This window comes from Sebastes umbrosus, chromosome 5, assembly GCF_015220745.1.
Source record: "Sebastes umbrosus isolate fSebUmb1 chromosome 5, fSebUmb1.pri, whole genome shotgun sequence".
Classification (NCBI taxonomy): domain Eukaryota; kingdom Metazoa; phylum Chordata; class Actinopteri; order Perciformes; family Sebastidae; genus Sebastes; species Sebastes umbrosus.
The window spans coordinates 37,591,972-37,608,927 of record NC_051273.1 but is presented as its reverse complement, the minus strand read 5'-3'; the positions used below and the strand labels follow the sequence as shown (position 1 = coordinate 37,608,927).

Genomic DNA, 16,956 nt, shown 5'->3' with positions numbered 1-16,956 from the left:
CAGCTGTATACAGACACGTGATCTGCTCCTGAGAATGCTTTACCTCCTCTGGGGTCGATGATCTCGACACTAGCGGAGGTCCTCTGTCCCACGACGGCGTTTTTGGAGTTTTTCAGGGTGACAGTGAAGGTCTCGTGGTTTTCCTCCAGACCGTCATCTATCAGGTAAATGTTCCAGGTTTTCACACTGACTCCTATACAAGAGACAGGATGGAAACAAGTCACCATCATTCTGATTTTTGTATAGCAGGAGTAACCAGAGCTGCTGAATTTATCCAAAATACAAACATGGATTCAAATTTGCTGAATTTCATCAATGAGTTCTAACAAAATCAACAATCAATCTGAAGCTATCCGATTGGATGTCTCTTACAGCAATGCTCTCTGGGACTTGTACTTTACTTCTGAAGCAGAATTTTTCTTCTTAAATTCTCACCATTTGTACTGATGATTAAACTAGGAGAGGGTCTGTGTCAGGGAGAACATGTCAGACGTGCTCACTGTGAGCACAGGCTGCCCACAAGGCTGTGTTCTTCCCCATGTGCTATTCTCTCTTTTTACTAATTGAGGTATGAGGATGACATGGCCTTAGTTGGCCTTTTACAGGAAACAGAGCCACTAGGTGAAGCTGACTATCTGACCCACACTACAGCCCTTCAGACATGGTCACTAGCAAGTTAGAAATCAATGTGGCCGAGACGAAACAATTAATCATGTGCTGCACAAAACAACATCTGATCACAGAACCAGTTTCACTTGATGGCCAACATGTTGAAACTGTGGAACACTTTAAATACCTCGGTACAGTCCTGGACACCCAGGTGAGCTTCTCTGAAAATACAGAGTATATTTTCAAGAGATGCTCACAGCGTCCTTATCTTCTAAGGAAACTTAGTGGCCTCGGTGTCAGCCAGCAGATTTTAGAATTAGTGTACAAAACTATTGAGAGTTTTTTAACCTTTAACCTTCCTGCCTGATACGGTCAACTACACTGTAGACAGAAGAATAAACTGTCTAGGATTGTCTCAATAGCAATTGAGACAACCCCAAAAGCCCCAAAAGCCCTTGACTCAACTTTTTACAGAAAGGACGAGGAAGAAAGCGAGGAGTATCCTTCATCCCAAATGCCATCAATATTCTTAACTCAACACAGTGACTGAGCAGATCTGAGCCACAGACACTGACATGAACTGTTTTAATGTGTAACATAACCTGATAACCTGTCTATGTCTCTGTTTTTTACTAACTGCTGTCTGGTTTTTAATGTCTGTTGTTTTCTCTGTTTGGTGAGCTGAAGACAAATTTCCACCCTGGTGGACAGTAAAGTTTTATTGTATTGTATTGTATTGTATTGTAATTTATTGTTTCGTGTCCATCACAGTTTTGAAATGATGTCACAGAGAGTCTCCTGACAGTGTCTAAGTTAACTGAAACAGAGTAGACCTGAACAGAGTCCAGTAGAGTCAAACCTGGGTCAAACTGGATGAGACCGGCTGTGCTGTGAGTGAAATCTCTGCCGAGTTTGGCCGATCCTTCCTCCACCTGCACAAACAGAGACATAAAACAAACACTGAGCACTGACTTATTAACTTCATTATTAAGTTGGGTTGATTTCCGGTTTTGGCGGTACAGTCTTAAACCGGTTTGATTTTATGCAAACAGGCTGAACCGACATTTGTCATTATGACACGTTCTGGAAAATTAAAAAGTAGCCGACATCAGCAACCTGTGCAGACGGCGTCACAGTGCTAAATACAGCTTTTATTGCATTAGTAATAAGCAATATGACAACGTGATCTGCAGCAGCAGCTGACAGAGTCTAGAGACGGTGGAGGAAGGCGTCACACTTGTACCTGGATAGCAACATACGCCGGGTCGACGCTCTTCCCGCTACGTTGGATCTGGATCTGAAGCGTCCCTGAGGTCTCACAGGTTCTGTAGCAGGTCGCTGACAACTCCACCCGAGACCAGGACAGCTCCAGTCTGCAGGAGACACTTAGCTGAATCCTTTATATACTGAACACACACTGCTGTATTTGAGCTACCCTATAATAGAAGCAGTATATAAAGGAATTGAAAGCTGCAGCAGTGTTGAATACATTAATGGATTAATCATTAGAATCCAATAATATATATTCTGAAATGGGTATAATTGAGTACTTTTACTTTTGGTACTTTAAAGGGACTGTTTGTAACTTTTTACAGGTATAAATCTACCGGGTCAGGATCCCATGTTCGCTCGCGTATGCGCGCTCGCGTATGGCTACGCTGTTCAGACCGCTCCTCTGCCTGCTTGTCTTCACTCACACAATGCGAGCGTTCTCGCTCCACCTCATGATCATGCACGCTCATTACACACTGCAGAAGAGTTAGTTTAACTCTGAGAATATCTAGTGAATGTACAGTGGACGTTTGTGCAGAAATAACTGGTCGGGAGACCGGCTGGAGGGAACGGAGCCCCGCTGCCAGAGGCTGAAGCAGCGGGGCTGAGGCATGAAAAGCCAAGCAGTGATTCATGGAGAGACCTTCGTCTGGTCAGCTAACATTACTGCCAAGCAGCTGAAATATAGAGTGATATTGTGCTTTTAGCTGACGTGTGTCGTCTCACTGTGTTGAGCGATGCTCGTTCATGTCTATGTAGAGCGAGCTGACGCTGACTTTAGTTGACTTAACGGCCACAGGTGTCGCTTTTAACAAGCATTTCTGAAAGTTACAAATGGTCCCTTTAAGTATATTTTGATGCTAAGACTTTTAATTGTTTTTTGAATGAAACAGAGTATTTCTCCACTGTGGTATTGCCACTGTGTTATTGCTACTTCAACTTAAGTAAAAGAGTACTTCCTCTTATGCCGGGATCAGACTACACAATATTTTTGTCTTTGACGATGGTCACCATGTCAGATCTAACGATCACAGCGCCATAAACTCTTTCAGCGTCTTGGTCGGGTGACTGGCAAGACTACACGTATGACCACGACCAATCACGGCACGTCGTATTCCACGATCGTGCGCGAGTTCAGACATCATCGGGGAGGCGGTTGAAGCAACTGTCAATGCTTGGGTAATGATAATTTAGCATATTCCCGCAATTAGGACTGGGGATATGCCAGCATAGATAGCATATCATAGCATATCTACTCACCTGGTTGATGAAGTGTTTCCGCTATTTCTCGCCAACATTTGTCTTTTTTGACTCTGTCATGGTAATCCCTCGACGTAACGTCAAATAGGCAGTGGGGGGGGGGGGTACAGTTGCCACAACTCAATGAATTTTTCGTCAGTTTGGTTGTCCCACCTAACAGCAGCAAACTTGGCATTCCTCCTCCTTTTCTCCATGTTTGTTTATTAACAAGTGACCTGACTACGACTGCGCGCTGGAGAGAGCACCCGATTGGTCAACGCCAAGGAACACGTCGTTGGAGATGTCACACAGGCTAGACTTTTCCTCGGGGTGTGGTGGGGCGTCCTAGACGTGGCGTCGGTTGTCGTGTACTATGACACACTACACGAGATAAGAGGATCGATTTGCGCACATGACACTCATTTATCGTTCCCGATCCCCTTCCGACAGCCGTATCGTTGTAATCGGGCTGATATTGTGTAGTCTGATCCCGGCATTAAAGCAGCAGTGGGTAGAAATGGAGCAAACATGATTAAAAAAGTTATTTTTTATAAAACGGTCACTATATCCTGACAGTAGTGCATGAGACCGATAATCTGAAAAGAATCACGTGTCTCTGTGTCCTCCAGTGTCCTCCGGGGCTCCTAATGACATCTGCAAGATTTCACAGACCGGAGGAAAACAACCAATCAAAGCCGAGCTGGAGTCTGCCGTCTCTGAGCAGCTGTCAATCACTCGTAAACTCTGATCAAACGGTCAAACTAGGCAGCGCTGATCAAATATGAATCAATATTCTGTTACTGTAATGTCTATTTCTCTCCTCAGATGTTCTCAGAATCATCTTGTAGTGTACTGTTTAGCTCTAAAATGAGAAAGTTTGTGACCTGGCAGCCATGTTGAGATCAGTTGAGGAAATATCAAGCACCGCCCACCGCCAAACTTTCTAATTTTACAGCTAAAGAGTACATCGGAGTTTGCGAGTGATTGACAGCTGCCTCCGTTGAAAAAACAGCCAATAGGAACGCTCTCTCTGAAATGACCTGTGATTGGCCAAAGTCTCCCGTCACGGGCTAGATGTTCCAAAGTCTGAAAACAGAGCCATGAGGAGGAGCAGAAGTCTAGTTTTCTCTCAGAACACTTGAATTACAATATGCTGAAAGGTCATTATGGAATTTTTGCCCAATGGTACCAAAAATATTCTGTCTACTGCAGGTTTAAGCTGTATCATATTTGTCTTATTAGAGTGCTCAACACTGACTGGACCAAGTCCCATCTAATAAATGAACACATTTAGGTTCCTGTGCATCAGTCGTATCCTTTCCTTTTACAAACCTACATGTCGGGCAGCATAGTGTTTCCTGCCGGGTCGGTGAGGCGGAACTGGAAGCTGTCGGCCGTCACCTCCATGTCGGACGGGAGGACAAACACCACAGCACGCTGGTCCACGTCCCGCTGGGTGAAACGACCTTTGATGTAAGCTCCTGGCAGGATGGCAAGTTTCAATCCAACTGAACATACAGTATATGTATCCATATCTAATATATCTGTTACTGCAGCTTTCAACTGACACACAGCCCACCTGTGAGAGCGTTCTCCAGGTAGCCAAAGTATGGCGGCCTGCTGATGGAGAACTCCAGTACCTCTGTGGGACTGTCGGGGTCGGAGGCCTGCAGGTGTTTGGAAGTGATGAAGATGCCGTAACGCCCGTTGCCCAGATCCACCACCGTGCTGGGACTCTGTCTGGTGGTCAGACTGGGAGGTAACCTGTCCACCCGGTCCACCTGGACACAACAGGAGACCTTTATTAAAAAAACATTTAGTGCAGGAAGAACGGAGGAGATCTGACAGTCTGAGTGAATAATCTGGTTTTACTACAGTTATTTTGTGATGTATAAAAGATATGGACACAAAGTTTAAATGTAGGAAATCTCAGAGAGAAGTAACTAAATACATTTACTGCAGAACTGTACTTTAATTCAGTGGTTCTGGTACTTTAGACTTTTTACTCCTTTTTATTTGTTTAGCAGATAAAGTTATTGGTTACTTAGCAGATTGAGTTTCTTTGAAAAGTTTTGGAGGTTGTAGCTGGCTCAGTTTTAAAGCTAGAAGATACTAGTATCATATGAAAGTAAAAAAACCTAAGGAATCCATTGGTGCCAACCATGTCATACTAGCTTGTATGTAACACTCCAAATGTATGTAAAATTTTGACGAGGAAAAACTGGCATGGCCACTTTCAAAGGAGTCCCTTGACCTCTGACCTCGAGATATGTGAATGAAAATGTGTTCTATGGGTACCCATGAATCTCCCCTTTACGCCTCATCCACACTGGGAACGTCAGGAGCGCGTGGCGACTGTGTCACGTGGTGGCTGCGTGAGTCAGGCGTCGGGTGTTCAGACCAGCTGCATTTCAGCTGCGTGTCAGCTGCTGCAGCTGCTGCTGTCAGCCCTTTCTTTCTACATAGAGTTTGCCTTTTAATGGCCATTTCATTTCATTATAAATATCATTTATATTTAATTTAGACAGAGAAAGGTTAAGAAACGTGTGGTAATTTGTAAATAATAGTTATAATCCACAATTAAAACCTAGTACTATATTCATTCATGATGCTCTCCAAGTCACTGCATGTTCAAGAACACTGTCCAGCACATATTTCAGAATAAAAGCCTTGTGTTAACAAATGAAGGAATTCTGTCCACAGAAAAAACTTGAGGGCTTTTATTTTGAAATGAAGCAGGAGGTGTTGATTTAAAAATAAGTCTTTATTTTTTTTAATGTCCATAACATATTCTACAGATAGACATGGAAACTGTAATAATCTTGCTTTGATGTTAATATACAGTCAATAGATCACCTTCACTGTCTGTTGTTGCTGTGAAGCGCGCTTGGCACGCGTCAAAAATAGGCGAGACCTCTATTTGTTTTTTATTTGCATGCTATATATTTGCACTCTTTCCCACTTTGTACTGCTACTGCTGAACAATAAATAAAGTTTTATCTTATCTCATCTTATAATAAGATCTGCAAAGTAATTACTGTCTCCAGCTGTCAGATACTCCCCTAATATTTCATTGTGAAGTGTTGTTGAAGAGAAGCAGAAAGTCTCACAACATGTTAATACATCATTAAAGATGTTTCTGTTATTCTGTCCACCAGCTATATGAATACAGAAAGAGAGATAAAAAGACAGACAACAAATCTCTGTCACGGTTCAGCTCTCCAGTATATTTCTGACCTGCTCTCTGACTATACCCGCAGCAGATCTCTCAGGTCTGCAGACAGTGGCTTTTTGTGTGTGTGTATGTAGATATTGGGTGCATGTATAAATATGTTTTTTTTCTTCTCTTTATTGTTATACCACTGTGTTGCATATGCTTGATTTTATTTTTGTAATGCCTTTTATTTTAAAATGTAAAGAAGTTTCTTTGTAATGAAATGTGCTCTATAAATAAAGCTGCCTGCTAAATTCATTTTTATTTGTATTGTTTTTATTTCTTGTGGCTTGTTCATATTTAGTTAAATGCTGACAGAGTTTGTTAAAAAACAAAAATATAATCCACAATTATTTTGATAACCTTAAAAAACATTTATGGAGCAAAAATGCCAAACATTTATTGCAAACGCACAGATGAAGTGCTTTATGTAATATCCAGTGGTGGAGGAAGTATTCAGATCCTTTACTTATGTAAAAGTACTAACACCAAGTTAAAGTCCTGCATTGAAAAGTATAATCGTATAATCAGGAAAATGTACTTCATTAAAATAATGAAAATCAGCAAATCTTCCCGTTTGTGAAGCTGGAACCATGAAATGTTTTCACATGGAAAATGACTCAAACCATTTAAAATAGTTAAATGTCTGTCAATTGACTAATTGTAATCGACTAATTGTTTCAGCTGTACTTGTAGAAATTATTAAGGAGTTTCATTTATAAAAAAACGTATTTTCTAAACTCTTTGTATGTTTTGCATGAAAACATGTGAATGTGTAAAGTAACTAAAGCTTTCAGATAGATTTAGTGGAGTAGAAGCAAAATACTCAAGGAAGTATAAGTGTCTCAAATTTGTACTTAAGTAAACTTGAGTAAATGTACATTCCACCACTGTTAATATCACAGTACACTAAGTATATTTGGGTTTTGGACTGTTGGTCAAACATATAAGACATTTAAAGACGTCACCTTGAACTCTATTTTCGGACATTTTATGAACTAAACTATTTAATAATCTATAAGGAAAATAACTGTCTGTGCAGCCTAAAATCTAAATATAACAACAGTTGAATAATCACAGAATTTCAACAAATAATACCCATTTTTAAAGTATATTTACATGAATAAATGCATCCAACATGGCCTAATTCATTCGTCTGTGTGTCAAACAGTAAGACCTTTAATTCCTTTAACAACAAAAGGGTACTTTTACTAATTAAGGATTTTTATTGCTGTTTTTTTAACACTTTATGTGAATAGAAGGCAGAAATAACCTGATTTCTTTTCTTCTTCTCTGATGTTACTGACTTTAAATAGCTGTTTGATCCCCAGAGTTATGACCTGTGTGTGTGTGTGTGTGTGTGTGTGTGTGTGTGTGTGTGTCAAATATTTATGAAGCCTTTAAATACTCACACACACACACACACACACACACTAAAATCTCTTCATACACACATAAAAAACACAAAGCAAATATACTTGCATACTGTACATATCACACACACACACACACACACACACACACACACACACACACACTAGCCAACACATTGTCCAATCACAACCAGCCTTCAGTCTACTAGTTTACTTGAGTATTTCCATTTTATGTCACTCTATACATCTACTCTACTACATCTCAGAGGGAAACTTTTAACTTCATACTACACTACTACATGCATTTAAATTCAAAATTCGAATTATTAATACAAAATACAATCAACTAATACATTATGGTGTATAATTATAGATCAAACTACTACTGAGTGATGAACACATTAATGCATCAATAATTATAATCCAATAATATCATATAGTAATTAGTAGTTTTACTTTTGCTACTTTAAATAAATGCAAATACTTTGTGCTTTTACTTAAAGGAACAGTGTGTAACATTTCGGGGATTATTAGCAGAAATGGAATATATTATTCTTGTAACAGGAGAGACTTCAGAGACCAGGTCCAGAGCATACTGGAGCACACAGATTTAAGACAATCAACTTTATTAGAAGACTAGCGTTTCGACGCCAACTGCATGTTCATCAGAGTCAGACCGATCTGAGACTCACATTCTCTTAAATAACCTACCCTAGTTGGGTAACAGCTGCATGTAGGCATGGTAAACAAGCATACATCAGTTCCCTATAAAATAATATTTTACAAATGAACTCAAGCTTTACAAAAACTGGAAAGTAGAACATAGCCTCTCCTGTTACAAGACTGAACCTATTCTGTGAGCACCGAACAGGCTTACTATTCCTTGTGAAACGAGTGAAGCGCATCTAACTATATACACAAATATAACATTCATAACTGTGTGTAGTGTATAATCACCTGAAAATAAGAATGGTTGTTTTCGTTAGCTTAGAATGAGTCCTTCATATCTACATCTATACAGGGAGCGGGTCCTCTTCATGAAGTCTGCCAAGTTTCTACAGTAGCCCAGTACGGACAAACCACACACTGGCTCAAGACAGAGCCTTTCAGAGGTTTCACGTTACCTGAAGGCCACCGTAGTTCTTCGGCACGTGAGCCGCAGAGCGCAAAACTGTGGTACCGCCAGCCGCCGACGGACTTCTGTTGCACCTATAGTAGTATTATTATGGTAAGGATGTGTTACTACGGTTTTGTACTCTCATGTTACTGCAGTCTTGGAAAGGGAGGAGTGAGTGGAGGGGTACTCAGTTGGTTGCAATCTGCAACCACACCACTAGATGTTGCCAAATCCTACTCACCTTTAAGTAAAATTCTGAATGCAGGACTTGTACTTGTAGTGGACTATTGTCACAGTGTGGTATTAGTACTTGAGATCTGAGTACTTCTTCCAGCTCAGCACATGGTTTGAGATGTGTGTGGAGGAAATAGAAAACTATATGATTGTATGAGGTGTGATGTGTGTGTTGCTCACCTGTATGTTAAAGACATTAGGGTCCTCCCTCAGCTGTCCAAACTCAAGGTACCCTCTGTTGTTCCCGTCGGTCGGCAGGAAGTAGAACCTGTCCACCTCCGCCGGGCTGCCAGGGTTGTGTCGGTAAGCCAGGTTCAGCTCGTCAACGTCCATCTGGGTTAACGCCGCCGGCAGCGACAGCGGGACTCCTCTCAGCAGCAGTTTGCCGTAGCGTGGCAGCTGCGTGATGACGAAGCTAAGGTTGGCGACGGCGGTGTCAGGGTCGGTGAGCTGCAGCCGGTCGGAGGTGATAGTCTCCGTGGAGCCGTCCTGCAGCCGGAGGCCCGTGTTGTGGTGGATGGTCGGCGGGATGCGGTCGCGGTGCTCAATGGTGAAGTGGAGGGTGCCGCTGCGGGATGAGTCGCCGTTGGTGACGACAAAACTGTGAAGACAAAGTTTAGTTAGAAACCTGTTTAGTAATCTATCATTATGTTTGTGTGTATAGCCTTTAACTACTCATCAATTTCAAACAAGTTATTTATGAGTCACACAACTAATACAAATCATAAATCTGTTGCTAAGAAACATCTGTAGCAGCGTCCAATCAGAAGAATTCTTTCTCTTCCACGAATCAAAGTCTGAATCATAATTTATCAAACAGAAATACCAAATATAAGCAGTTTAAATGGACCAAAAAGCAGAATAAACTTTTCTGTCTCTCCAGAATTAAAGGTAGTTTTCAATTGTGTCATTTCATACGTATTTATTTATGTGTTTATACAGATGTTTTTCTTAAAGATTAAAGATTCGTTAAAATCTCTTCAGCTTGTGTTAACTACAGGACTTATTCCAGGCATCTTACTAAAAACCCATTCAAAAGACCTATTGACTTCCAGACGAGGGAACCAGAAGTGATAAAATGCTAACTCATTTCTGGGTTTTAGGACTCATTCCTGTAGCACTCTATATAAGAGAAAGTTTCCAAACAAGCCACCATGTTAATCCGGTTTGAAATCCGGGAGCAGACCATGGAGCAGCACGTACCGTCGCCAGCTGTTTGTGGGTGCGGTAAATAGGCTTGGGCGAGACAACGAGATTACCGTTAGACACGATATTGATTGGCCACGATAATGGTCCTCACGTGTCCACGATAAGAGAATGATATTAAATGATGTTGAATACAGGGATTCCGCCAGTATACTGCAAGCCCGGCAGGCCTGAGATGACTCCTCGCCAGGCAAAACATTGGGGAATTACAGTATGTATTTTTAAGATGTTTTTTAAACTAAAATGTGTTATACAAATAGCAAAGTCCTTCAAGGATTAACTCAGTGCGTAGGTTGTGTGCTTAATGGTAGTGAGTATCGGTGTTTGCGGTCAAGAGAGAGACAGAGAGAGCGAGGGAGCGTGTGTGTGTGTGACGGTGAGAGGAAGTCAGCTGTAACTCGCTGTGAGCATAGCGGTGTGTACAGTTCAGACCGTCAGTGAATAAATGCTACAACTCCTCAAGACACAAGCCAAGTTCCAGTGCCTTGTAGGATTTTTCCACATAACTCGGTGCGTCAGGCCAGCACGGCAGGGATTTACGTCTCCATTACAACAGTTACCCGCTACTCAAAGAAATGGCTGTAAAACAGTGATAAACACATTTCATTTCCTATATTCTTCACAATAAAAGTCCCCCGTCATTTTGTTATTTAAAAGCTTTTATTATGAAGCAGCAAAATCAGAAAATGTTGGGTTTTCATCAGCAGCAACTTAACACGACTCCTATGCAGCTGAAAAGTGTAAAAGTAAAATAAAGCAGATATTTGAAAGTACAAACAGTGAAGGAGATTCAGTTAGAAACTACAAAAGTAGTGAAAGCTGAACACACATCGTCTTTCTCTCTGGTCTCCTGCACGCTTGTTTGAGGGGGAGAAGGGGGGGGGAGGGGACGGGGGGTCATTGGCGATTCTTTGGTTTTAAACCAAAGAAAAAGGAGATCCGAAGAACGGGAATGAAGTGATTTGTAAACTGTGCAATAAACAAGTCAGGACTAAAGATGAAAACGCCACAAATCTCCACTCTCATCTTAAAACTCACCATCCAGAATACGCCAGTCGGCCACCGACTCCCTCTACAGAGAGCAGCCGGACCAGAACTCCTCCCACGGTGAGCAGTCAGCCCTCAATCAGAGGTAACAACATATAAACAGTGGCGAGACTGTATGAGGACAGTTACTAGTCACCAGCTGATTGATCTGAGTTATTGATCTCAGCATGTCATGGTGTAAAATAGCGCTAACTGTCTAAACATTGTGGCCACTTATGTATTGAGACGTATGTGTCTCCAGTCCATAGATATTTATATCTACGGGCATCTCTCTTCAGCTTTTTTTGGACAATAATATCGTATATCGTCTTTTTTCTTAAAGCAATATCGTCAGTAGGGAAATTTCAATATCGCCCAACCCTAGCGGTAATCATTTCCACGGTAACAACAGGCTTCACCAATCAGAGACGTTGCGGTTACACTTAGGATTGTGGGTAGTGTAGTACTTCTCCATGGCTGTATTCAAAACCGCACACTATACTAGTAGTACGTACTGATTTGGCCAAAATGTAGTATGTAGTATGTGGTATGTAGTATGCAAACAAAAGCAAAATCTACAGTATACCAAAAATACTGATTTACCGATACTGATTTGGAAAAAATCTCCAGTCTGCATCGGACCTGTCTACCTCACCTACTGTATCCCACAATGCAAAGCGCTGGACTGCTACAGGCTACGGTTACAACAACAGAAGCCAAAAACGGCTCGTTTCTTACATTTTTTGTAGCTATTTCATCACTAAATTCCCTTCTGCAAGTTTTTGAGGCGAGAAATCAACTGTGTAGATTTAGAATATCAGCAGTTTTACAAAGTTAGATGGCGAATCGAACATTTGTTCCACCGTGGTCGGAGTTTAGAAGCTCGCTAGCTAGCGCCTGCCGGGGTCGCTGCCAGCCAGCCGGGTAGTCACGCTCACAGACAGTCATGCTCACAGATCGCTCTCTAGAGAGCAGTCTGTAGACGAGAGGCTTTATTTCCTTGTTGAAGAGGATAGTTTGTTTAAATATCACAACACAGATGTACATTATAAATTAACAGGAACCTGTGATCATCTGACTTTTTTGGAGTTGAAAAGCTGACAAATTGCCCGCCGGCATAGCTCGCTGGAGAGCCGGCCACAGGGCAGCAGAGTGGAGAGGGAAGAGGAGAGAGAAGAGGAGAGGGAAGAGGAGAGAGAAGAGGAGAGAGAAGAGGAGAGGGAAGAGGAGAGAGAAGAGGAGAGAGAAGAGGAGAGAGAAGAGGAGAGGGGAGAGGGAAGAGGAGAGAGAAGAGGAGAGGGAAGAGGAGAGAGAAGAGGAGAGGAGAGAGAAGAGGAGATGGAAGAGGAGAGAGAAGAGGAGAAGGAAGAGGAGAGGGAAGAGGAGAGAGAAGAGGAGAGAGAAGAGGAGAGGGAAGAGGAGAGAAGAGAAGAGAGAAGAGGAGAGAGAAGAGAGGGAAGAGGAGAGAGAAGAGGAGAAGGAAGAGGAGAGGGAAGAGGAGAGGGAAGAGGAGAGAAGAGGAGAGGGAAGAGGAGAGAGAAGAGGAGAGAGAAGAGGAGAGAGAAGAGGAGAGGGAAGAGGAGAGAGAAGAGGAGAGGGGAGAGGGAAGAGGAGAGAGAAGAGGAGAGGTAAGAGGAGAGAGAAGAGGAGAAGGAAGAGGAGAGGGAAGAGGAGAGAGAAGAGGAGAGAGAAGAGGAGAGAGAAGAGGAGAGGGAAGAGGAGAGGGAAGAGGAGAGAGAAGAGGAGAGAGAAGAGGAGAGAGAAGAGGAGAGGGGAGAGGAGAGAGAAGAGGAGAGAGAAGAGGAGAGGGAAGAGGAGAGAGAAGAGGAGAGGAGAGAGAAGAGGAGATGGAAGAGGAGAGAGAAGAGGAGAGAGAAGAGGAGAGGGAAGAGGAGAGAGAAGAGGAGAAGGAAGAGGAGAGGGAAGAGGAGAGAGAAGAGGAGAGAGAAGAGAAGAGAGAAGAGGAGAGAGAAGAGAGGGAAGAGGAGAGAGAAGAGGAGAAGGAAGAGGAGAGAGAAGAGGAGAGAGAAGAGGAGAGAGAAGAGGAGAGGGAAGAGGAGAGAGAAGAGGAGAGGGGAGAGGAGAGGGAAGAGGAGAGGGAAGAGGAGAGAGAAGAGGAGAGAGAAGAGGAGAAGGAAGAGGAGAGAGAAGAGGAGAGAGAAGAGGAGAGAGAAGAGGAGAGGGAAGAGGAGAGAGAAGAGGAGAAGGAAGAGGAGAGGGAAGAGGAGAGAGAAGAGGAGAGAGAAGAGGAGAGGGAAGAGGAGAGGGAAGAGGAGAGAGAAGAGGAGAGAGAAGAGGAGAGAGGAGAGGAGAGGGGAGAGGGGAGAGGAGAGAGAAGAGGAGAGAGAAGAGGAGAGGGAAGAGGAGAGAGAAGAGGAGAGGAGAGAGAAGAGGAGATGGAAGAGGAGAGAGAAGAGGAGAGGGAAGAGGAGAGAGAAGAGAAGGAAGAGGAGAGGGAAGAGGAGAGAGAAGAGGAGAGAGAAGAGGAGAGGGAAGAGGAGAGAGAAGAGAAGAGAGAAGAGGAGAGAGAAGAGAGGGAAGAGGAGAGAGAAGAGGAGAAGGAAGAGGAGAGGGAAGAGGAGAGGGAAGAGGAGAGAGAAGAGGAGAGGGAAGAGGAGAGAGAAGAGGAGAGAGAAGAGGAGAGAGAAGAGGAGAGGGAAGAGGAGAGAGAAGAGGAGAGAGAAGAGGAGAGGGAAGAGGAGAGAGAAGAGGAGAGGGGAGAGGGAAGAGGAGAGAGAAGAGGAGAGAGAAGAGGAGAGGGAAGAGGAGAGAGAAGAGGAGAGAGAAGAGGAGAGAGAAGAGGAGAGGGAAGAGGAGAGAGAAGAGGAGAGGGGAGAGGGAAGAGGAGAGAGAAGAGGAGAGGGAAGAGGAGAGAGAAGAGGAGAGGAGAGAGAAGAGGAGAGGGAAGAGGAGAGAGAAGAGGAGAGAGAAGAGGAGAGGGAAGAGGAGAGAGAAGAGGAGAAGGAAAAGGAGAGGGAAGAGGAGAGAGAAGAGGAGAGGGAAGAGGAGAGAGAAGAGGAGAGGGAAGAGGAGAGAGAAGAGGAGAGAGAAGAGGAGAGAGAAGAGGAGAGGGAAGAGGAGAGAGAAGAGGAGAAGGAAGAGGAGAGGGAAGAGGAGAGGGAAGAGGAGAGAGAAGAGGAGAGAGAAGAGGAGAGGGAAGAGGAGAGGGAAGAGGAGAGAGAAGAGGAGAGAGAAGAGGAGAGACAAAAAGAGCAGCCTCTGACTGGTCAGACAGAGTCCTGCTGAGACAACATGACTCTTTTAACATTCCTCTAATATCTGGAGGGAGATCAGTCCTCTGTTTAGTTGCTAAATATCACAGAAACTTAGAAACTAACATTCACTGGGACATTGTTTAGTCCCGGTGTCACGTAGTCAGTCTTTTTCAGGATTCGCATTCAACTCTCACTAACAAACACGCCACGCCAAAGTCTTCCCTCGTGGCGTTCAGGTGGTTCCGCCGCGAGTTGCCTCAAATCATTTCCCTCTCACCAACTAGGCCCGCCCCCAAGCCTAAGCAGCCAATCGTTATAGCCCATCCTTAATGACTTATGACAGACAGTTAGACCGTGACACTTAGATCTCAAAAGTTGAGCTCTAATCACTGCTTGACGCTCAGTAGATGTGTGTACAGTAGGCTGACAGGAACTGAATGACTTACGTCATAGAAAATATTTCATTTATCATAAGGAATTTGTCAGGTATGGCTTTGGCTTATTATCCTAGTTTAAGGTTAATACTTGTAGAGAGGTCCCTGTATAATAAATATAATATAATATAATATGATATAATACAATGTACAATGAAATGTCTTCCTCTGTTTTAGCGATCATGTTTTCAGTCTATAGGCTACCACTATCACTGCTACTGATATTACTATTATGTTCTTACTAATAAGAGCAATCAGAATAACAGGCAAATAGTAGTACATAAATAAATAATGGTAACAATAAATACTAGCATAATAATATCAGTTATGACCTGATTTTATTGAAATAATGGTGATAATACAGTAGTTATAAAAATCAAAATAATTTAACAGCGTAATTGTTAACAAAGACATGATATTAGTTTTATTGTTTACAATATTAGACACATCAGTTTTAAAACGTATCGTACATTTCATGTTTTAAACACGATATCATGTAAGATATGAACATCAATAAGCTAACATCAACTTATATTGATTAGCTAACAATAACGAACGTTAGCTAGCTCTTATCTGACGTTACGGAAGCAAACATTTTGTAAAGATGTAACGTTAACTTTAACAGTTGATAATGTGAAAAATGCTTAAAGGAAAACGTGATATGAGAGTACTAGTTTTTAATAAAGACCTAATAATTGATTGAATCCACCATATCGAAAGACAGACCGCTAATCCATGAACCGGAAGCAGTGACGTTAATGTATTTAACAGTTTTTCACCAAATCTTTGAGAAAAGAAAAAATGGTAACGTTAATTTAACGTTACTCCTCGTAGATCATAAACATTTGAATATAAAACAACTCATTGAAATCGGTTGAGAAATGTAGACGTTATAGTGATTTTCATCCAGGAAAACGACAGCTCTTGCCTGGGCAAATATGACGTATGATCCAGGAGTCAATGCGGTGTCTATCTATATACTGTCTGCTATGCCCACAACTCTATGGAAGTGAAATACTAAATGAGTGGAGTAGCTCCTTTAGGCTGTTAAAGTAAATTTTAATTCCAGCCATTTTTGCTAATTGTTTTTTTACAAAATACATTTAGAAATACATTAAAAAAAATAAGAACAATAAGTGTTCATGTGGAGTTTGATTATACAATATTTACAGTAATTAATCTCATGACTTTCTCTTGAGTAACACTGATAGCAGCTTCAGTCATCCATCACTCACATAAAGGCCTGTTCTCATTTGTAGACACACACTGCTCATTTTTCAGGTCCACTGCACTGTCAATTGTCACTATAGAGTGTGTGTGTGTGTGTGTGTGTGTGTGTGTGTGTTTTGTCCTCTCAGCCCTCTGCCAACACAATCTGCCTCTGAGCCCTGCAGCTGACTAACTGCCCCAGGCCTCAGCACACCGGCCACCACACACACACACACTCAGAGGCAGGTCCTGATGTAACATCTGGCTCTGATGTCGGCCATATTTGCCCAGGGATGGCCGTCTGTGGCCGGCGCTCTGGCCGTCGTCGTCGTGCCAACGCTGTTGTTATTCTCCTAGTAATGCCCATTCATCATCTGCTGTCACACAGCAGACACACACTCAGGAATGATGCACAGGTGTGTGTTCTTCAGATGGGGCCACACTAACATCCTGCTCTGTCCTGATACAACACACACATCAAATGATTTCATCTTCTTTTCACTCATATACAACAAAGATTTAAAAACATGATGATGAAATACACCGCCAGTCCAGCCCAGTCTCACAGCAATGCGTGAAAGTGCAATGTTGAATCAAGTAATGGTTTTCCATACTCTGAAATATGCTCTGAGGTAGTGACGTAGTATAAAAAGTGAGAAAGACCACTTATGGTGGGTTTGTGGAAAAGTGGATGGGTCCAACAAACACTGGACTTTCAACCAGGACACCTGGTAAATTAGATTAATGACGTTTGTCACGTGTTTTGTAGTGATTCTTTGTTTCCCGCACTGATGTTACGTTGTTTCTG

At 42.5% G+C, this 16,956-nt stretch overlaps 1 protein-coding gene across 8 annotated transcripts in view; it reads right to left on the bottom strand.

Annotated features, from left to right (window-relative positions):
* frem1b (Fras1 related extracellular matrix 1b) overlaps nucleotides 1-16,956 on the bottom strand; it is a 77,714-nt gene that overhangs the window by 6,366 nt on the left and 54,392 nt on the right. For 7 of the 8 annotated variants that reach the window (XM_037770458.1, XM_037770459.1, XM_037770457.1 and 4 more), the window contains 6 exons: nucleotides 9,239-9,659; nucleotides 4,700-4,901; nucleotides 4,457-4,601; nucleotides 1,853-1,982; nucleotides 1,469-1,541; nucleotides 44-193 (listed from right to left, as the gene is read on the bottom strand). In XM_037770458.1, coding sequence (XP_037626386.1) covers nucleotides 44-193; nucleotides 1,469-1,541; nucleotides 1,853-1,982; nucleotides 4,457-4,601; nucleotides 4,700-4,901; nucleotides 9,239-9,659 — 1,121 coding nt within the window. Of the gene's footprint in view, nucleotides 1-43; nucleotides 194-1,468; nucleotides 1,542-1,850; nucleotides 1,983-4,452; nucleotides 4,602-4,699; nucleotides 4,902-9,238; nucleotides 9,660-16,956 lie in introns of those variants that run through there. The other variant, XM_037770465.1, reaches the window with a different exon arrangement.